This window comes from Arachis stenosperma, chromosome 5, assembly GCF_014773155.1.
Source record: "Arachis stenosperma cultivar V10309 chromosome 5, arast.V10309.gnm1.PFL2, whole genome shotgun sequence".
NCBI classification, from domain to species: Eukaryota; Viridiplantae; Streptophyta; class Magnoliopsida; order Fabales; family Fabaceae; genus Arachis; species Arachis stenosperma.
The window spans coordinates 37,246,290-37,269,473 of record NC_080381.1 but is presented as its reverse complement, the minus strand read 5'-3'; the positions used below and the strand labels follow the sequence as shown (position 1 = coordinate 37,269,473).

The window sequence follows — 23,184 nt, the reverse complement described above, 5'->3', positions numbered from 1 at the left end:
AAGTTTTTAATATCTAATTAAGTAAGTAGTATGGAAGCAATTTTTATATTCATTTTTTTCCTTTTAATCAATGATTCATTATCTAATTATTTATTAATTATTTATTCTGCTGAATATTTCAAGTTGATTAATTATTAATTAGAGTTTAACTAGAGAATATTTTTTATTGTGCTCATAATTATATTTTTATTGTAGGGATTAGATCAAAAAAATGAGATTTCATCACCAAAAGAGTATGATCTTGCATGATAAAGATTTTATGTATTAAGGATCTTTTAAGACGAATTATTGAAAAATGTTATCTTTGATACTTTGTTTTTAGACTACGACTTTTGATTTTCAGAGACCATGTATGAATTAAAAATCTTGTTATGATGTTTGATTTAAAGCTATGCCTTTTGGTTATTATTATGAAATTTTAAAGTTTCAGTTCTAAAAATGTCATTTCAAATAGGTAGCTTCAATCTCATTTTAAAAGCATAAAATTTCCATCATGTTTAGGTAAAAACGGCAGTTAAAAATTGCCATTTTAAACGAAAATGATGCCGTTATATTCTAATAAAAACGACGGTTAGAAAGCACCATTATAAACGAAAAAGATGCCACTAAACCCAGGCAAAAATTTAAACGAAAAGGATACGATTATATTCTGGTAAAAACGGCGGTTATAAACTGCCATTTTAAACAACAACAAACCACCATTTTATTTGGTTAAAATGTGGTTAGAAACCGCCATTTTAACCGTAAAAAACCGTCGTAATAACCAGAATGGCGCCCAGAATACCGGCGTTTCTTGGAGGCGCCATTTTTGGTAATAATGGCAGTTATAACCGCCGTAATTTCCCAAAAAATCGCCATTTTAACCTTTTTTTGTAGTGTAAGGTGTTTCCATATCTCCACCTTGGTGGATGTTTCTATCCATATAGGTGTGAACTTTAGCTATTTTTGACCATCGTTCCAACACCAAACTCCTTGGGAGGCATCCAATATCTAGGCAAACTAGCACCGCGAGTATGTGAATGTAAGGTAAACCAAAAGACTCCATGTGTAGACAAGTGTAATGAAAGGTATCTAAAGAGGAAATGTAGGTCACATTCTACTTCTTCTCCGGCCATCGATATTTCTACGTCATACATACACACTTGTATTCTGCTTCTATGCACTCCAACACGGTAAATCTTACACCCTTTTTTAGTAACTCACAATATCTAACAAATTTTTCTAGTAAAATTGATTGCACCAAACTTCTCCAACTCCCCGGAATTGAGTTTCGATCACAAGTCCTATATGACGAACAAAATTCAAGCTCGTTTTCATTGTCTCTCAGGAATTCAACATACCATTGAAAATTCGTTACGAACTCAAGAATCCCGTACCACCCCTCCACAACCCGCCCTAGCTTTGCATGCAATGACTCACACCGGAAAGTTGTCCTAATGCTCACAAAAAGCTATCCACGAATGTAAGTACTCGTCCACTCAACATTATTAACACATTCATTCACCATCATTTCCCACTACATTTCAAACTCATCCACCTCTATGTCTGCAAGCATGCAATATCTAAATAATGATGTGAATCGTGGATCACATATTAATCATTGTATTCCTTAAGTGGCATGCACAAAGGCGACAATGAGCATTTAGGAACACCTCTTGGATGGATATGCGCATTGATCTATCGCTATTAGTTATCACCACTTTTGGGGTTTTACAACCTATACATTCCAAAAATTTTTGCAACACCCATATGTAAGAAGATTGTGATTCACAAGACACCATTGCAGTTGCAGCACAAGTTTGATTGTGATGATTCACCGCCGAAAAATCACCACTAGAAGTTTGTACTTATTACGACTGTATGTAGCATCAAATGCATGAATATCACCAAATAATTTGTAATCCTATTGACTGTACCCGTCACTCTAGAATAGATCATACATGTGTTTTCCATCCCCTATCTTATACCTCCAAAACATTTTCTCGTCTCTTCTAGAAGACAACCTCCAATTTCTTTAGTGTTGCATTGACGTCACCATTTTGCGAAGTCCGTTGCCGCCTCACCTCATTATACAAGTCTCTCTTAGTAAATGAAACTCGATTGAATCCATCGGCTTGTGCAGCAATTAACTCATAGATTTTTGGGATAGAATTTCCCACTTTCCTCATGCTATTAATGTGAGCTAAATCAACATCGGAAATCTTGCAGTGTGTAGGCAAATACTCAACAAACTTTGCAGGAAGAAGATTGTGGTTATAATCATCCACAAATCATGAAACATACCATTTTCCAATACTAACTCTAGGCTTTATTTGCATCTTGGCAGGACACTCGCACCTAGTAACCACCTTGTGCTCCTTTTTACTATCCTGCTTCTCTAACAATTTCCTGTCCTGGAAGCTTTCTCTATTGCAAAAGTACGTTTACCGTACAAAATCAAATTTCTTGTTTTTAATCTTCTTCTTTTCACGTATAGCAAAACCCTTCAATCGACTATACTCTTTGTACATTCGACTTGCCTCCTTCGGATTGTTTAACTCCATTTAGAGGGAATCATCGGCAGTTATTGTTAAACTCTTTCCTGCAGCCATTTCCATGTCTACTCTTTCCTCACCTCTACCAACCTCTGCCTCATCGTCATTAATTCCCATGTCAAGTCTCGTTTTCTACAATAGATTTAACGAACAACTCAATCCAAAGCACACACACATCAACACATGATTCAACATCATTTCTCATAAATCCCAAACTTGATACATATCGCATGACAACTTCATAATTACATACCTCTTCTAGGTCATCTTCATGGACCCTTTGACTCAGACTACCTATTGCAGCCACATCCATGAATGCATCATCCACTAATCTTCTAAGACACTCCTCTATCTCGGACGTGGGATCTTACCTTGGTACCAGTAAAAGTCCCAAAACAATCTACTCAATGCCTGCAAATTTCAATTTTGCAAAAACTAACATTTCCAGTTTCAATAATGATTTGTTCATACACCTTATCTATAAATTAATACTTTACTATCCAATTTTTTACAAATTCGTCTTACATCATAAACATCACTATCATATTGTACAACATAAAAACTTAACAAATCAATTATTCAAAACATATGTGCTCCTACGCTTCTGCCCAATTGATTCATCTTCATAATACTACTCAAACCATATTTGCATAAACCTAAATTTTTTACTATTAAAAATCAATACAAAGCCGCTACCTACCTCAAAGCCACACTAATCTAACTGCTCATTGCTTATCATACCTATGCATCCTGCACCTTAAATTTTATGTTGCTCACTCACTCACTACATCCACCATAAACACACTTTACCTACAACCAGCTGATGCAAATCTCAACTATGCTACCTCAAAACAACCTACCATCACACATTCGGTATGCAATAATACATACCAACTGCTCATCACCATAAACAGACTACTATGACTATGAACGGATAAACCCTTCCCCCAACCTACGAATCCATACTCTATAAACCCCATCACTTAAATTCAACACAACAACCGTTTCTGACGCAACAAATATATAAACCGCAAAAGCTACTCCTCGCACAAATCAGCATCTCTTTTCAATTAATTACTAACATGTGTCGCGAATATCTTGCAACTGATTGTTCCCTTTCTTCGTCAACCAATCCGTTGTCAAAATGGGTGTATCTGGAAACAAAAATTGCTGTGTGACCACCCATCCCTCCTAACATCCCCTAACTAGGTTGGTGACTTGTTCTTTTTAATACTACTCGATTATCAACAATTTTTAATTGACACCTTTGTTTCCTGCATGATACTAGCTAATTCTCTCTCTTCGAGTTACAGCTAACAGCACAACGTCGTTTAATCATGTACATGAATCTTAAAATTGTCTAGTTATATCTTTTCGTCCACATTCATTAGAGATATAATTGTCAATCACATTTATATTAAACAACAAAAAATACAATGTTATTGGATAAAAGTTAGAATAACGCTCTTCCAACATAATCCAATGAAACACCTGATAATTTTCTTTTATTATGATACGAAAATTAATTTCAACAAATTATCAGGCTAATGATTATTATTATAAAAGTATTATATATATGATATGGATTTCTACTGCTGACCTTTTTGTATTGAAATCAAGACAATTAGAAGATGAAAACTAACGCAATTTGCACTTGGTCAAGAGCATATATAAATTAATTTTTTATGCATTAAATGTAATAATAAAATTGTTTAAACCAAAAAATTTGTTAAAAATATAAAAATTAAAATCTTCTATAGACAAGTAAAGTTTTATACGTTTAATATTGTTAAAAATTTTAAAATTAATTTATATTACAAATTTTAAAGACATTTATTAGCAAAATCTTAAAAATAACTATAAATATATAAAGTGTTGAAGGCAAAATCTTATTTGGGTTGACATAGACCGTTAAGAATGGTAACTGCTTTAATAAAGCCTCAACCAAGTCCAACTCAAACCTTTGTCGCTTCAACTTCTACAACTTCCTCACTCACTGGCCCCACTTTCCTTCCCAAAGAACTCGGATATTCTCTGCGGCTATTGCCTTAAAACGACGTCGCACTCCACTGCAATACCAATAGCCTCTTCTTTGTGTGCCACAAATGTAATGGGAAGTCCTACGTGGGAACTTGGCTTCTTAACATTTTCCACGCTCTTTCCGCTCGCGTCCTCTTCCTCACATTACTAGCCATTAGCCAACTAACCAACTAATTTTCCTAAATCCTGATATTTTTTGTTTCATAAAAAATGATCAGTTTTATATATTCAAATATTCAATTAAATAAAATAATAAATTCACATAAATAAATAAATAACTATTTCGAGTGGTTCGGACTTTTTCTTACAAGTTTAGTTCAAATATTTAAATTTTTTTTATGTAATAATTTTCTTAAACATACAAATTTGAAAAGTGCATTATACGCTCCGGGTTGCGGGGCCGCGAAGGAGGAAAGGGAATAAATAATCTAGCACGAACGCGAGATCTCCGAAGACATAAAAAACGCAGAAGGGTAAAAATGGAAACCGGAAAATTTCGTGGAGGTTGAATTGAATTGAAATCGAATAAAATGACTCGTTTTCCGTTTCAGTCCTCCGAAATACACGAAGGTGTAAAAAAAAGCGCGTGAAATCGGAAAACGAGGAACGGAGCGGTTGAGGTAGGTCTCAACCACCGTCACCGTCATCGTCGTCGCCGCCGTCACCAACAAGGTCTTCGTTGTCTGCTTCACTCTTTAACAGATCGAGTTACGGAATGAGTCAGCCCGAGCGAATTCCGTCGTCTCGGACGGTTCGACTCGGAAGAGTTCAGCCGCAGTCGCCGGGTCACCGCACCATATACTGCAACGATCGCGAGGCCAATCTTCCTGTTCGATTCAAGGTTTTCCTTCTTCGTTTACTTAACTTGCTTTTTATGCACTGTGTTTTGCGATTATGCTATCTTGTTCCATTTCCACTGATTTTAGATTCAGGAACTTTGAGTGACTTCGTTTTTGGCTGTTTGTACTTGTTTTAGTTCAGATATTTGCTTTCTTTGTTCTTTCGAATAATCAAGCCATAGTAGTGTGCGCTAGAAATTTGTCACTTGTTGATTGAGTAGAAGTAAGGGATAATTTACTGTTTTTTTTTATTTGGAGCAATTTTGCTGGAGCTGTGCTGTTAATATTTGCTTTATTTATGCTGATTGATCTATAGATATTTTGGTTTCAAACTGTGCTTCGCAACACAATTGATACGGCAATATTTGGGTTGCAACTGCATCACTGCGGCATGTTTCGAACTAGAATTTAAGGAGAATGGAACCAGGGAAACGGATGTGAATAATATTTTGAGAGAATTTACTTATAGTAATCCCAAAGATTACAATTCATTTTCCCCTATAGAAATTCAAATGACACTCTTCCCCAATTTGTAGTTGTGGCAAATATGTATCGTGGCAATTGCTGCCTGCTTCAACTACATTTTCCGTGGATTTAGCATAGGTAGCAGTAAGATGAAGTACATTATATGGAATGTAAGTTTTGTAAGGTATGTATAAACTTGAAACTTCGAAGTGAAAATTGGAGATAACAAGATTCAACAAGTCACGGAAATTAAGTATTTTGCTCCATTATCCAAAAAATGATGGGGGATAGTGGAAGACATAAATCATAATATTCAAGCTGGTTGCAGAAAATGAAGGAGTGTTCCAGATTTCTTTGCTGTAAAATGTACAACTAAAGTTTAGGGTTAAATTTGCTGCATTGTTATTTTAGAATGGTAATGTTGCAACTTGTATGAGACTACATGTTGACTATTAAAAGCCAATAGGGACATAAGTTTAATGTTATGAAGATGAAGATGCATAAATGGATGAGTGGGCTCGTTAGACTAGATATAATTACAAATTAATTGATTAGAGAGAGAGAGTCGAGGTAGCGCCAATCATAAGAAAGATATATGGCATGTTCGGAGAAGGCGCATATATGAATATTTTTTTTAAGTAATTTTCTTTTTGTTGCGTAGGAGTTCCGTGAGGTATGCAATTTCAGTTCAATTTAATATAAAAGACGGAGATGCCTGCATACAAACTAGTTTCTTTTGTCGAAGTGAAATATAATAAGAAGAAAAAGAAATAGGGGGATGATTTGAGTTTTACTTGCTTGTTCCTCTTGAAAGGAACGATCATAATAATATATTAATCTTCATTGAGATGAGATAAGGTTGTGGCTGAATTGCTGCTGTTGCCATTATTTTGTCTTAAATTTTATAAATGAATACAAATACAAAGGAAATTAGTGAACCTTATTCAAAAGGGTGGTAACCGACTAGAACTAGAAAGCTGATTGTGATGTCTTTTTTTATAACGAGTTATATATAAGGAGTGTGCTTCCAATGTTATAGTTGGAATCAAACTAAGATTACTCAGGTGCAGGAGTGGTGCATTGGTATGCTGAGATGTTGGAATCTCGTGTAACATTAAATATTTAGCTTATTCATCCCACCTGTTTGAATCTTTTCTATCATCTAAGTTCAAGGCTAAGAGCTTTATAGGAAAGATTTGTGATGTTTGACTCTGAAAATGCCATACTTTTATAGGCCAGAACATGTTTAAATTGAAAAGTTAAGCTATAAATATTTCCCCCGTTTTATAAGTTTTCTTAAAGTAGCTATGGGTGTTAGTTGACCTGCAGTAAACTAAGCCATCATGTAGTTCCATCAACTGTTACTTTTTTGTGTGAACTGTAAACTCAAATTTAATCTTATTTCTGTGTTATGGTCACCCCTTGAAACCAATTCTTTAGTGTTCTGTTTTTTCCCTCAACTTCCAGAAATTACGGATTTCTTTGCCTTGTCTGATATTGTATTACTTAGTATATTTCACATATCTTGATTTAAGGTTTTTGACTAATTAATATGTATCATATTAGGGGAATTCAATATCGACTACAAAGTACAACTTCTTCACTTTTTTGCCAAAAGGATTGTTTGAACAGGTAAGTACTCCAAGCTTTTCGCTTATTGAGACTGTGCACTGTGGAATGCATATGATTTATACTTTTTCAAATATTCTAAGTTTTGCCTACCACTATATGGGATTTTTAATGTATTTTCTCTAAAGAATATAAGGGTCTTGATTCTTGATTTAAAGTATGTGAAATGAATTTAGTATGCGCTCAAAATGGTTGATTTTTACCTTTTTTCTCTTTTTAAAACTAATATACTGCTTATTGAAGGTAAATAATATTTGTATTCTGTCGAAAGAAAAAAAGAGTTTGTAGATGATGATGCCAATCTGTTTCCTGCTAATCAATGTTTTCACTTAACTGAAGCTAAAAATACATGTCTTCGTTGCAGTTCAGGCGGGTTGCTAATCTCTACTTCCTTACAATCTCAATTTTGTCTACCACGCCAATCAGGTTTGCAAATGCTAGATAAATTTACAATTAAACCAGTTTGGTATTGTTTTACTACTATCAACAATAGCTTTGAAAAATAAGATCGTACCTACTGAAGAATAGTAACATTTTATTTCTTTAGTTTACTTGCTAACGACATGATATAGGTGGTAGCATTTTCAATCTAGGTATTTTTATTAGAAAGAATCATCATATGATATTAAGAAGTTTTATCTTTACACTTGGTTTTCTAGATGTTAATGCAGCCTGTGTCATTGGTTGTTATTAGTATTATTATTGTTTTGATAAAATAAGAATATTGTTATGATGGAGAGAAGAATAATACAAGGAGATGGGCATCAAGAGGTCCTCCATACAATAGCAAACAACAATCAGAAGGACAGCTATCTATAAAGCATTGGTTTCTAATGTTTCAAAATATTTGAGAGGAAAAGTCCTTGAAAAAATCCACGGGCTTTACACTAAATAGATACCAAACTTCTGATTTCCTATAAAACTTGTTTGCCAGAAAATCTCTATTTAACTGTGTCAGTGGATTTTGTTACTTTGCTCTCATGTTTGATTGTTCCTTTTTGGATGGTTTTGAGTTTCCAATTTTATTTACAGATGCCTACATGTGTTTTAGCTGACAAATTGTTAATCCAACTACCTGATAACCTGAAATGGTCTATATGAAGCTTTGTTTGGTGTCATAGATTTTTCTTTGTTTTGATTATCGTTTGCTCATTGAGTTTATAGTATTTTGTTTCTTATTAGCAATGATTTGTTATTTTGATCTGTTATTCTTCAACTTTGCATTATGCTTCTCTGTCCTGATTTAATATGTGAAGGTGATTATCAGTAATATATACTTGAGCTGCAGATTTCTTCCTTTTATATGCTCTTTTCACCAGTTTTTAGTTTTATTGAGTCACAACTTGTCTAATCAGTAATTAGATATTTTCTGAAACTGCAGCCCGGTGTCTCCAATAACTAATGTGATTCCTCTATCTTTGGTGCTGCTCCTCTCACTTATTAAGGAAGCTTTTGAGGACTGGGTTAGATTTTTATTTAATCTTGAATTCTTGTACATTACTTCCTTGATTGTTTTTCCTATTCATGTTTTCTGGTAGTACTGCAATGTCAAATAAGGACCTATTAGAAAAAGTTGGCTAGATAAATATTTAGAATAAGCATATTATTATGCATTTTACTTATAAGCCTGTGAAAGATTGAGTGGGTTTTCTTAATAAATTGGCAACTGTGCTGATTTCATGTTCATTTTTTTTCCGTTTTTCCCCCCTAGTTGAAAATTTCAACATCTTAGAATTGATTATGCCAGTGTGACTAATGTATTATTTGCATTGGTTTATCTTGTTAATTTTACAGAAGCGTTTTCAGAATGATATGTCCATAAACAATAATATGATAGATGTTTTACAAGACCAAAAGTGGGTGTCTATTCCATGGAAAAAGTTGCAAGTTGGTGATGTCATCAAGGTGAGAGTGGTTTATATCTGCATTTAATGTTGACATACTTTTATTTTAAACTGGTACTTATTTGGGTATTTCTTATAGGAATAACAATATTCTCTTAAATCTTATATTGGTTATCATGTTTTTGGCTGCATATCTTTTATCTGTGATGAAGTTTCTCAGTTCTCATTATCTTTTAGGAGAAACCCCCTTGTTATCATCACTTACCCCTTTTTGGTAGCAATTGTTATTCCTTATTTTCATAATCACTTAAGGAGTTTGACCATGCCTAATTCTCACTTGTGCCTGGTTTATCTCTGTTCAACTTCTCAGTATTGCTGACCAATTTATTCCAATGTGTAATGAGTTTGCGAACCTATTCCTATTTATCTTACATGACGATAGTTTAAGATGTATGCTTTTTCTTTTCCAATACATGTCTTGTTATAATAGATGTGCTTCATTCTCTATGAAACTTGCTTGCTGATTCCTCCCTTTATGCGCTTGCTTATGTGTGGCTGCAGCAGTGTTAAGGTTTCATAGAGCAATGTTGTTGTAACTCTCGGTAATTTGTTGTATTCTTCTGGATTTTGAAAGTGGCTTTTGTTCTAAACATATTTTTCCATGCTGACTTTTTTTTAATTGGAGATTCTAACTATAGTTATTAGTTTGGGTTGCGGATACCTATAGTCTGGAGACCACTAGATTTTTAGTTTGCGGAGCCGGTAGTGCTGCTTCGATTGCTGGCTTCATTTTACAATGCTTGTTTCTTGTTTGTAGGTTAAGCAGGATGGATTCTTTCCTGCAGATCTGCTTTTTCTGGCTAGTACAAATGCAGACGGTGTTTGCTACATTGAGGTTGGTTTATTTGTTTTAATCTGAAAATAAGAGGTGCTTGACATTTCTTAGCCATACATTAATCATTGTTTTTGGATGACAGACTGCTAATTTGGATGGGGAAACCAATTTGAAGATCAGGAAAGCATTGGAAAAAACATGGGATTACTTGACTCCGGAGAAGGCATCTGAGTTCAAAGGTTTTGATTTTTTCATTGATTGACCCTCATTTCTTTAGCACTTTCTTCCTTTCTTATTGCAGTGAATGCACCATTGATTTGTTATTGAAGTTCTACTTTACTTGGTGACAACCTGTCGACAAATATTTTATCTCAGATGCATTTTATGTGATACATCTGTGGTTACTAGATAGATTTTTCTAATGTCAATGTTCTTTGGCTAATTTATGTGAGCACCTGATGCCTAAAAGCTTGGATTGGTTCTGCTGAGCAATTCATTATGTATGTCTACAGATTCCAGAAATGTGCAGCATCCTTTCTAGTTTCATCCTCTTGTTTTGTGTTTTTTTTTCTTCTTCTCTCTTTTCCCTCTTGAACTCAGAATTACACTAACTACCCTTGTTAGCTGTAGCAGTAACTAACTATAGCATGAGAATCCCTAATTTAACCCTCTAGGATAGCTTGTGCACAAGCTTCTGTCTTTGTATATAAGCACATGAATGTGCATTGTATCATTCAGATCAATAATACTAGAATGGAAGAAGGGACAAAATTACACCTGAAAGTTCATACGCTGGACACAAATACACATAAATCATTTAATGAGTCACGCGTGTACAGTAATTATACACTCCGGCGGACACAATTACCATTCCGGCCATCAGCGTGTGGCGTGGTTAGTTTGAGTGGACACGTGCCTCTATTCACTCCTTGCTGGCACGTTCAGATTGAGTGAGCTGATCATTTAGTGCCAACTCATAAATTACAATTTATTTTAAAAAAGAAAAAAGAATAAAAAGACATCCTTAACACGCAGCCCAAAGTGAAGCCATTGTTGTGTTGTGTTGTGTTGTGTTGTGTTGTATCATCTTCTCTCTCTTTCACCTCTTCATTGATTCACACCAAAAGCTTGAAACTTTGATTGATGGGGTACCTCAGTTTCTTTTGCAGAGCTGAATCTACAGTTTCAACCTCCAATTCTCTCACACCATCACCTTCTTTTTCTTCTTCTTCCACCACCACCACCTCAAAGAAACAGAACAACAAAGAAAAAGAAAAACCCATCAAGATCCAACACTTCCATTACAGTGACCTTGAAGCTGCCACCAATGGCTTCTCAGAGCGCAAGCTCCTCGGCGAAGGAAGCCATGGTTATGTCTATAAAGCTGTAATGGTTTCTTCTTCTTCTTCCTTTGCATCTGCACCAGAGTTCATCATCAGCAACAACGAGGTTGATAACGAGATCGATATCTTGTCCAAAATCCAGAGCAATAACAGCAAGCTTCCAAATTGGGGAAGAAGGGTTCGTTTGGCATTGCAAACTGCAAAGGAAATTGATACCCTTCATTCATCAACACCACCTGTGATCCACAGAGATATTAAATCAGCAAATGTTCTGATTGATAGAAACTTCAATGCAAGGTTAGGTGATCAATAATGCCCAAAAACCCAACTCCAAACAAATGCCCATAACCATATTCTTAATACACTTTATTTCACCCTTAATCATATTAACTGTCTTCTGTAACTGTTGCACATCTTCCAATTTGGTGGCACCTCTGTAAGCTCATTCATCTTCTGGTATGATTGTTTCAATGACCTTTCTTCAGATACAACCTTTGTCCCCACATTTCTTGTTTTTCCTTCTACTTCGTCCAGCCAAACAAAATACTCACAACGATCTGTCTGGATTCCACTCTGTTCCAGACTTGAGTACCACAGCTTCAATTTCGTACAAACACTTGCCATTGTTGTACTCAAACTTCTTCTTCTTCTTCTTGTTCTTCAACAACGAAGATTCGCCACCAACAGCGCTGCCACAATTTAGGGATAAAGAGCTCGATTTTTTCTGGAGTGAGCCCATATTCTTAGTTATTGGTTAAGGTGTTAGGGTTTCAACACATAGCATCTTCTTTCTGAAGATAAAAGAGAACGAAGGGTTTATTTTAATTAATCATTAAAAATAAATTGTAATTTCTGAGTTGGCACTAAATGGCCAGCTCACTCAATCTGAACGTGCCAGCAAGGAGTGAATAGAGGCACGTGTCCACTCAAACTAACCACGCCACACGCTGATGACCGGAATGGTGATTGTGTCCGCCGGAGTGTATAATTACTGTGCACGCGTGACTCATTAAATAATTTATGTGTATTTGTGTCCAGCGTATAAACTTTCAGGTGTAATTTTGTCCCTTCTTCCTACTAGAATATTCAGATCTCTCTTTATTCTCTCTATTTTGTCTCTAAATTCTCTCACGCTAATAGGATATTATCATCAATTATGCTTTAAATATTCGAATATACTGTCAACTGTAACAATAACGATTACTGATTCTTAGATACTGATTGTGATGTTAGACATTGGATGAACTTCTAATTAGCTCCTTTATTGACTACTATTACATAAAAATCATAGTTGGATGTTCAACCTGGAATATTTCTCTTGCATTATTTTCTACATTATACAGGGTATCCCCATCATAAGTGACCCAAGCCTGTTCATATCTTTTTGCCAACTTAAACTAGAACTTTTCTCCATGGTGTCTGTTTCTTGTGATTCTCTCCTTCCAATTGTCTGAATAGTTCTCTGGCTTCTGGGATCCTAGTTTTTCACATATTACTTATGCATTGACATGTTTATTTTTCTGTTTAATTACTCCTTTCTTTTAGTTACAAACCCTTGAATTGTGATTTTATGTAAAGGCAAATAGCTTTTCATGTATGATTGCTTTCCTTCCAATCTCCTTAGAATATTAATACTCACTCCATGTAATGGACAATCAATAACATTTTGATTAGTGTCCACTTTTGTGGTATGTGTGAAATTTGATCTGTGGCTTGTTTATCTTTTGTTATGACTGTTTTTTTTTCCCCTGCTACTTGCAGCTGAAGTTCAGTGTGAGCAGCCAAACAATTCATTGTATACCTTCACTGGCAATCTTATACTTCAAAATCAAACACTGCCTGTCAGCCCAAATCAACTTTTATTGCGAGTATGTTATGATTTCCTGTCTCTCGTTTGGCTCTTGTGAGCTCCATTGCCATTCATAAAATAGTCATAATTCTTGAGTTGATGGGATGTGTGAACTTTTGTTTTAATTATAGATTTATTAGACAGATATTGATCTATGGGTCACTCCTCTTTTGGGAAACTTACACTGGCCTTGACAGATTGAAATTTCCTACCTTTCAGGGTTGCAGTCTCAGGAATACAGAGTATATTGTTGGGGTGGTCATTTTTACTGGACATGAAACAAAGGTTTATTACCATAAAGTGATGCCTAATTATGATTCATGCATATGTCTTTCAACTTAACAATCCTTTGTGTTCCATGTAGCCTAACACAATTAAATATGTAAATTGTAGGCGTAGCAATGCATTGATTATTAAATGTGCTACCGGCACACAGTTCTTTTATTATTTACTAGTTTGATTTCATCATTATTATTGTTATTCATTAGCATTTATATTTTTAATTCTTGTGGGGTGGTATGATATGAAATGCTTGTGGATCTTCCCCCTTTTTTTCTGCAGCAGGGGCGGTGGTGGATGGGGATGGGGTGTCCAGGGAAGGAAGAAAAAGACCTGAAAATAAACTTTGATGTTGTGATGCTTGTGCTTGATTCTTATATTTATGGCTACTTCAAAAGTAGTACCCAACACATGCAGTGTTATTTTACTTAATTACGTGTCCATTTATTGGTGTTGATTTGTATTATTTTTGTTTGAGTTCTCCTTTTGGAAGCTTGGATTAGCTTAGGCTTGTGATTGAGTTGCACGGAGTTTCTTTCTGGCTGTAAATGCTTTTCTGAATGTTCTTTTCCTTATTATCACTGCATGTTTTCCTTTTGCATTTGTTCATGTTATCCAACACATTGCAGGTGATGATGAATGCTATGAATGTTCCTTCCAAAAGAAGTACACTAGAGAGGAAGCTTGACAAGCTCATTCTCACTCTTTTCGCAACTCTTTTTGTGATGTGTTTTATTGGAGCTGTTGGCAGGTTTGTGGGTAACACATTTAGTTTTCTTGCACATCATTGCTTTTGGCTAATGCTTTGGGAGCTTTATAATTGCTTGTCCTGGTACTGCTGGGAAGGGAAGGGTTTAGCTTTATTTACACTCACAATGGATGTACTCTTTTTTGTTATTACTGTTATTAATTATTAATTAATTAACTATTAATGTACAATTTTCTTGGATTTATGTAAATTGTAGTGCTGTCTTTGTAAACAAGAAGTATTTCTACCTACATCTTGAATCATCAGAGGAGGGCGGAGCACAGTTTGACCCAAGAAACAGATTTTTGGTACTAAATATTTCAGTGTTAAGCTGGATGACTATCTCAACATAATTCTTTTTTAATTAACTTAATTCTGTTCTGCTTCTCATGTTTTCAGGTTTTCCTTCTGACTATGTTTACCCTCATCACGTTATACTCAACTATCATCCCAATTTCACTTTATGTGTCCATAGAGGTATGTTTGAGTCATTTATATAACCAAGAAAATGCCATTTTCATGAAAAGGGGGAAATTTATTTTTGGTTTATGTATCAGATGATTAAATTTATTCAATCCACTCAATTTATCAACAAGGACCTGCACATGTACCATCTTGAAACCAATACCCCGGCATTGGCCCGAACTTCCAATCTGAATGAAGAACTTGGGCAGGTAAGGTGATAACGCATTTTTTTTTTACCTGACAAAACATTATTATTGACAAGGAAGACAGAAAGTGCAAGAGAGAACAAGACATGCTAGCATAAATTCAAGTCAGATCTTTTTTGTGTAGTGAATAGTAATTCCTCTGCCAAGAACAACCATCAAACTTACTCAAAGATTCATGTTCTGAAAACAATGAACAACCACCACCAAGTGTGTGGTGAAAACCTATTAACAAAATCCATCCTCAGTACCTGGATACTGTGAAAATATATTTTTTTCCCTTCCTGTGTTACCTAGATGGAAGGGGAGCCTTTGAGCAACGGTGGAGTTGTCACTGTGTCATCTCAAGGTCACGGGTTCAAGCCGTAGAAACAGCCACTGATGTAATTATTAGGTTAGGTTGCGTATATCACACCCTTTGAGTGTTGCCCTTCCCCGAACCTTGTGTTAACATGGGATGCTTATGCACCGGGCTTCCTTTTGTTTCATTGTGTTACCTAGATGCTCTAATAATTAGCAAGAGCAAATTTCACTTAGAAGATGTTTCCTTGAGGGTAGTAACCATGAATCGAGATGTGAGTTTGCATATTGATTTCATTGATTCATGGAACAAGAGATACGATTTCTTCCCTCCTAGACCGTGTCATACTTAAATAGATATATTGTCATGATTTATAGTGATGCCATTATCTCTTTGCTTCAAAATATCCTTTACTTCAACCAGTCAAATTCTACCATAGAAACTAAAATTTCGGTTCTCCTCGTGTATTCACCATATCATACTATGGAAGAGTCACATATCCTTCATTATATATCTTGTTCCATGACCAGAGTCTTGCCCTCCCATCCTTGATGCATGTCACCTGGTCTAAATATTGTCTCTTTCTCTCCATTTTGCAAAACTGTTAATACCTCTTTCCCCCGCTTTTTTGCCAAAAGTTTATACAACCCTTTGAGCACTAGTTCTTGGTTCGGTCACTGCCTTTTCTCCCTGTTTGTTGTCTTATACTTTTCCAAGTTTTCAGCGTTTAGCTATAATGACTGCTCTTTGAAACAGGTTATTTACCTTCTCTTGAACTTGGGTGTTACACCACCAAGATTCTTTACCTTTTAATTCTAAAACATCTTGATTCTGCATAATCTTCAAGTGTTTTTCTGGCTGCGTTACTAATCCCTTTTGTCATCTCATACCACATTTCATTTGCACATCTCTTCGTTTTTCACTAGCCATATGCCCCCACTTAATCCTTGAACTCTTGCATTTTTCTTCTGACGTTTCTCTCAACTCATATCTCTCCTTAACTAGGATACTATGTTGGGTAGTCAAATTGTCTCCGGGGATAACATTTCAGTTTGCATTAAAAAAAAAAAGACACTAACACTTTGCAGCTTGTGCTAAGTTTTCTTTCCAATTATTTTCCAGAAGAAATTGATATATGGGCTTCTCGGTAGATGCTATTGAAATTGAAATATTTATAGTTCACAAGTGTACTTGCTGATTTGATTAGGTGGAATACATCTTCTCTGACAAAACTGGGACTCTAACAAGAAACTTAATGGAGTTCTTCAAGTGTTCAATTGGAGGAGAAGTCTATGGAACTGGTGTGACTGAAATTGAAAGGGGAATTGCTGAGCGTAGTGGCAAAAAAATTGAGGTAATACAGGTGTGCATTAAACTGAAGTAGCCAGATATCAGGGTCAAGAATAATGATTATACCTTGTCCACAGGAAAATATCTCATCCAATGCAGTGCGAGAGAAGGGTTTTAATTTTGATGATCCTAGGCTTATGAGAGGAGCTTGGAGGAATGAGCCTAATCCTGATAACTGCAAGGTAAATCATTTAGCATAGCGTGAATTGGGTTATTATGCTTTTAATATGCCTTGGGTCTGTAAGATCATATTGTTGATGCTGACTTAGAAGGATTTTATCATATATAGCCATGCAGTTCTCTTAACATATCTTTTTTAGTAATGTAAATTAATTGGATTTTACCCTTTGTTGTCTCATAATAGTTATTACGTAATATTAAGGGTTGTTCTATAAATGTATTTTATGAAATGGCAAAAATTACTTTACTGTTGCCAAGTGTTGTGAATTGCAGGCAAGATTTTAATATCTGGGCTGTTTATACATTGGAATTTTGCACTTCATGTAATGGTCTTTATCTAGAATATAGGCGCTTATGACTTTAATATCTGCATAATATATTATTGATACTAGCATTTTTGAATGGTTCTTTTTAGCATCAGTTTGCAATTTGAGTTTCCATATGTTCATGAAACATTGCATATTCCTCTTACTACTCTACATAGAAAATTTCTTATTCTATGATTTTCACTAGAAAAGGATCTAGACAGTTGTGCTGAATGATATGACTTGCCTGCCAATGTATTGCAGATGTTACTTTTCCTTCAATTTCATGGTTACCACTTATCAGTGAACTAATTTTTTTGAACTTCTTTAATCTTTAGAAAAAATATAAAATGCCTGATTGCTTAGAAGTAATCGCATCTTCTGTTTATTTGCAACTATATGAGTTTGCAGAGCCTGGATAGAGGGCGATCCAGCTATGTCAATTTCTTACTTTCTCAAAGAAAATTTGATTGGTTTTGTTTGCCCACATTTCTCATAAGCTTTGTTCTCTTGTTTCTTTTGGTTAAGCACTTACAATTGTGTTTTCTGTATGCTTATACCATGATATAATAATAGTTCTCATCTTGTATATATATATATATATATATTGGTTCTGTATGCTTACACCATGAAATAATAGTTCTCATCCTGTACCACAGCTTAGGTTGATATATATGTTGTTCTGTAGGAATTCTTTAGGTGCCTTGCTATCTGCCATACTGTGCTTCCTGAGGGTGATGAGTCCCCCGAGAAGATTAAATATCAAGCTGCTTCACCTGATGAGGCTGCTCTGGTTATTGCTGCAAAGAACTTCGGTTTCTTCTTTTATAGGTTCAAACAACTTCACTGTTTTCTACTGTATAGTTTATTGTATAATTGTTGTCTTGTTTTGCCTTACCTTTGTATGTTGCACACAACTCATCAAATTTTGTTGGGTATTTTGAAGTTCTAACTACACCACTCAAATATAAATTGAATGTAGGCACACTATCCCTATTTTGTGTCACTCGTCCTATAAGTGATTGGTTGCCATGTGTACTGTTATCCTATCCTGAGTCATTTAAATTTGATTCAATCCAAATGCACCTTTGCTGTAGACTTAGGTCTAGTTTCTGTGCTTAAACCAGCAGAAATGTGAGCAAATTTATGTTATGCTATACTTTATTCATGTAATTCATTGAAGGGAATGAGATCTAAAATTACCAAGTTATTGAGTTTCAAATTAGAAATGAAAATTTTCACCTTTTTTGTATTAATGGTGATAGCAGATCCCACTTAGTGTGACATGGTTTAGTTGTGAATTTGAGTCAATAGAAGGAAATGAGTGAGAGATACAGCTAAGAAGCCTCTGGACTCATTCGGGCTGACAATCTGATGGTGTCTTGATATTGGGTGAACCATGAATATGTGTGAAATTCTCACTTCCCTCTGTAGTTTTTGCATTTTCTTTCTCAGACAGAAGTTCTTCCAATGTTAAAAAAAAGGAGGGCTAAATCTTTCTTATCCTTCAAAAGCTGTGACTGATTTGAGCCTTCATTTGAAAAGCTCTGTGGCAACGTACTCCTTTTAATCTGAAATATGACCTTCTATTCTTGGATCTACTACTAGTTATTGGAGCTGCTAGGTTTTAGAGGCACCATTCTAGTTTGATCTGACCTAATAAATACTGTTGTTTCTCAGGCGAACACCAACAATGATATATGTCCGCGAATCACATGTTGAGAAGATGGGTAAAATTCAAGATGTTCCATATGAGATTTTGAATGTGCTTGAGTTTAATAGGTAACCATTTCTCCCTCTTAATGGGCACATAGTTTTAGACATTTTGGACAAAACTAGTAATCTTTGTTCCATTAATAGTACAAGGAAGCGCCAGTCTGTTGTATGTCGCTATCCTGATGGAAGGCTTGTATTGTACTGTAAGGTAATAATCTCTTTCAGTTTCAATACAATATTTATACTGCATGAATTTTTTGCTAGTAAGATAAATCTTTCAAGGAACTTGCTTTTCACAGGGTGCTGATACTGTAATCTATGAGAGGTTAGCTGATGGTAATAATGATATTAAGAAAGTGACTAGGGAGCATTTAGAACAGTTTGGATCATCTGGGCTACGTACATTATGCCTGGCTTACAAAGAATTGCATCCTGATGTTTATGAAAGCTGGAATGAGAAGTTTATTCAGGCGAAATCTTCTCTGCGTGATCGTGAAAGGAAGTTAGATGAGGTAAATTTGATTTGACTATGGTAGATGTTATGTTCTGTGGAACAGTTTGTGTTAGTTTAAGGTTTAGCTTCTTTAGAATCTACGATTTTTTATTGATTGTGGTCACACCCCAATGTTTTTGCCTGGTATCACTGCAAAGTGTGTCAGTTACATCAGTATCTCTAGCTAAGTTTGGTCAAGTGCATGCACCCCCTTTTTATCAGTGTTGTTCCGTCAAGTCCAAATGTGCATTTGCTTCCTCAAGGAACTTGTGAATCTCTCTCTCTCTCTCTCTCTCTCTCTCTCTCTCTCTCTCTCTCTCTCTTGCATCTCCTTCCCCATCCTTTTTTCCCCTGGTTTTAGCTGTATAATATAACTTTTTATTTGAAACTTAAAACTTTTTATTTGAATGATGTCCTTTCTTGTATAGTTCCAAATTCATGCATAGTTTTGTACGTGTAATTATTGTGTTCATTTTTATGCCTGAGAAATTAATACAGGTGGCAGAACTTATAGAGCATGATCTCATCTTGATTGGTAGTACTGCCATAGAAGACAAGCTCCAAGAAGGAGTACCAGCTTGCATAGAGACTCTTAAAAGAGCTGGCATTAAAATATGGGTACTTACAGGGGACAAGATTGAAACAGCTATTAATATTGGCTATGGTTAGTCTGCTTGATATTTCTGTGGCCAATAAATAAAATATAGTAGCTATTAACTTAATATTTTCTTTCCACTGTTTGGCTACAGCATGCAATTTAATAAACAATGAGATGAAGCAATTCATTATCAGCTCTGAAACTGATGCAATTAGAGAGGTTGAAGAAAGGGTAAGCCTCACCTGTAACTTTATGTTTAAATGCATAACTTTTAATATTTCTGATTTAGAATTTTATATCCTTTTAGTTAATTGCTTTGTAACCTTTTCTAGGGGGACCAAATAGAAATTGCACGGTTTATGAAAGAAGAAGTTAAAAAAGAACTGAAGAGCTGCCTTGAGGAGGCCCAAAGCTACTTTAGCTCTCTCTCTGGTCCTAAATTAGCACTTGTTATTGATGGAAAATGTCTAATGTATGCACTGGATCCAAGTTTGAGAGTCATGCTGCTGAATTTGAGTTTGAATTGTCATGCTGTTGTGTGCTGCCGAGTATCTCCTCTACAGAAAGCACAGGTAAACTTATTCCTGAAGGCAATTAAAGTCATTTTGCAATCCTTATTTTAGTTATGCAGAGAGCTTTTGTTTAGCATGATAGTCAATTTTGGATCAGTAAATTTGGGTCTAGTTAGTAGGAACTGGTCGGGGTAACATGCCTCAGTAGGATTGGTGGTGTTTGGATTTCAATTACGGTGCTTTACAGGTCACTAGTTTGGTCAAGAAAGGTGCTCAGAAAATAACACTTAGTATTGGTGATGGGGCCAATGATGTTAGCATGATTCAAGCTGCTCATGTTGGTGTTGGCATAAGTGGCTTGGAGGGGATGCAAGCTGTGATGGCCAGTGATTTTGCTATTGCCCAGTTTCGATATCTTGCCGACTTGCTTCTTGTTCATGGCCGGTGGTCATATCTTCGAATATGCAAGGTGTTATATTTTTGCTAATTATACAGTTGTTTGTGTGACTTTTTTCTCCCTGTTTCAGTGTTTGTAACACCCGTTAATTTGGTTGTTTCAGGTGGTGACATACTTCTTTTACAAGAATCTCACATTCACTCTAACCCAATTTTGGTTTACATTTCAAGCTGGGTTTTCTGGCCAGAGATTCTATGATGATTGGTTTCAGTCATTATATAATGTCATATTCACAGCACTGCCTGTGATCATTGTTGGACTATTTGACAAGGTGGCATATTATCTCCCTCATTACTTCTGATAACAACTTAACTTTCAGGAATAGAATTTTAGTAGCACTGTTTAGTGTAGAAACACACACCATTTGCTTGTTCCCATTGCCTAAACCTGTAATTTCATGCTTTGATTATTTACTTGTACCTTTGCCAGGATGTCAGCGCTTCTCTGTCCAAGAAGTATCCTGAACTATACATGGAGGGAATAAGAAACGTGTTTTTTAAGTGGAGAGTTGTGGCTATATGGGCCTTTTTTTCTCTCTACCAGTCTCTAATATTCTATTACTTTGTGAGTTCATCGAGTTTAAGTGGTAAAAATTCAGCAGGCAAAACATTTGGACTCTGGGATGTCAGTACAATGGCCTTCACATGTGTTGTAGTAACTGTCAACTTGCGACTTCTCATGATTTGTAATTCAATTACAAGATGGCACTATATTAGTGTTGGTGGAAGTATTTTAGCATGGTTTATTTTTATTTTCTTATATTCTGGGATCAGCACTCCTTATGATCGACAGGTGAGTTTTTCTCTGCATCAGAAGCTGGTAATCTAATTATTCCCCGTTAGAAACATGGCTAACTCAAGCTTTATTCCAATTGCAGGAGAATATGTATTTTGTCATATATGTCTTGATGAGTACATTATATTTCTACCTCACACTACTACTTGTTCCTGTTGCTGCACTTTTCTGTGACTTTATTTACCAAGGGTAACGTCTGATTTGAAGAACACTCGGTTCATATCTTGTCTATGCATGCTATTTGTGGGAGATATCATTCCTCCATTGGGGATGCATGACTAGTTTACATAAGGTTGCATCACTTTGGCGTGAAGCATTACATACATTGATAGTCACAAAAAAGAGACCTTTAATCAAAATATCGATTTTATTACCAATTTCCACTTTCAAGAACGATATACATTTTACTATGGATGTTTAATTCGTGATAGTCTTTGCTGCATTTGCTTTAATGATAATCATGTAAAAAATTAAGCACCTTCACAACATAACCTTTTTTATTTTCTTTTGTTTTTTCTTTTTGTCCTTTTTTCATTAATGGGTACTTGCATCTATGGTATGAATGGACTAAGAAGGAAGCCGACAACTGAAATTATTCATATAACTATGTTACTATATCCCAGTGGTTTCTATGTCTATCCTGTCACCTATTTTTTGGGGTTTCTCCTTTATTTACTTTTTTTCCTTTTCATATTGTTACAGGGTTCAGAGATGGTTCTTCCCATATGATTATCAGATTATTCAAGAGATGCATAGACATGATGATACTGATACCAGCAGGGCACACCTGTTAGAAATAGGGAACAACCTTACACCAGCTGAGGCCAGGAGCCATGCCATATCTCAACTCCCACGTGAGATATCAAAGCACACTGGGTTTGCTTTCGACTCCCCTGGTTACGAGTCATTTTTTGCCGCACAGCTTGGTGTATTTGCTCCAACAAAGGCATGGGATGTTGCAAGACGTGCTAGCATGAAATCTCGGCCAAAGATTGGACATAAGTAATCAGACAACAAAGAAACTTGGAGGAAGATGTTTGTACATTGACCGTAGTTTTGCTTTTTCATTGAGAGGCAGCCTAGGAGATTTGTAACATCACCATGTACCATATTAAATATTCAGCGGTTTCATTTAGGTATATTTTGTGCTCTCTATCTCCCTAGCTTGGGGGGAAGTAGAGCAGATCTTTTAGGATTGTTACAGATGTATATTCCACTATTTTAGTTACTCACGTCCATATTTTCTCCCCCTAGAAAAAGAAAAGTGTGAATCAATTTTCATTTACGAAGTGTTCAATATTTTTCATTGTGTTTTTGACATATCTGGATATAGTATCATTTTTCAAATGCCAAGTGTTCAATATTTTTCTTTTCTTTTAGTGTTTTTTGCATATCTGGACATGG

General features: G+C 35.4%; 1 protein-coding gene across 1 annotated transcript; it reads left to right on the top strand.

The window, feature by feature from the left end:
- Positions 1-5,037: 5,037 nt before the first annotated feature.
- LOC130979293 (phospholipid-transporting ATPase 3-like) lies at positions 5,038-23,100 on the top strand. The gene is made up of 27 exons (XM_057902702.1): positions 5,038-5,415; positions 7,445-7,510; positions 7,872-7,933; positions 8,889-8,970; positions 9,302-9,412; positions 10,169-10,246; positions 10,329-10,425; positions 13,291-13,397; positions 13,598-13,663; positions 14,287-14,408; positions 14,623-14,713; positions 14,805-14,882; positions 14,963-15,079; positions 16,582-16,728; positions 16,802-16,906; positions 17,898-18,040; positions 18,890-18,991; positions 19,070-19,133; positions 19,225-19,437; positions 19,917-20,082; positions 20,168-20,247; positions 20,349-20,588; positions 20,776-20,997; positions 21,089-21,256; positions 21,415-21,777; positions 21,863-21,969; positions 22,483-23,100. The coding sequence occupies exons 1-27, from the start codon at positions 5,290-5,292 to the stop codon at positions 22,784-22,786; spliced, it is 3,627 nt and encodes a 1,208-aa protein (XP_057758685.1). The 5' UTR covers positions 5,038-5,289; the 3' UTR covers positions 22,787-23,100.
- The last annotated feature ends 84 nt before the right edge of the window (positions 23,101-23,184 follow it).

Excerpts from the sequence above, each read along its gene's own strand:
- LOC130979293 (XM_057902702.1), top strand. The coding sequence starts at position 5,290 with ATGAGTCAGCCCGAGCGAATTCCGTCGTCTCGGACGGTTCGACTCGGA. Across the intron at positions 10,247-10,328 it reads ACGGTGTTTGCTACATTGAG|ACTGCTAATTTGGATGGGGA; the intron begins GTTGGTTTATTT and ends TTTGGATGACAG. Across the intron at positions 13,398-13,597 it reads CAAATCAACTTTTATTGCGA|GGTTGCAGTCTCAGGAATAC; the intron begins GTATGTTATGAT and ends CCTACCTTTCAG.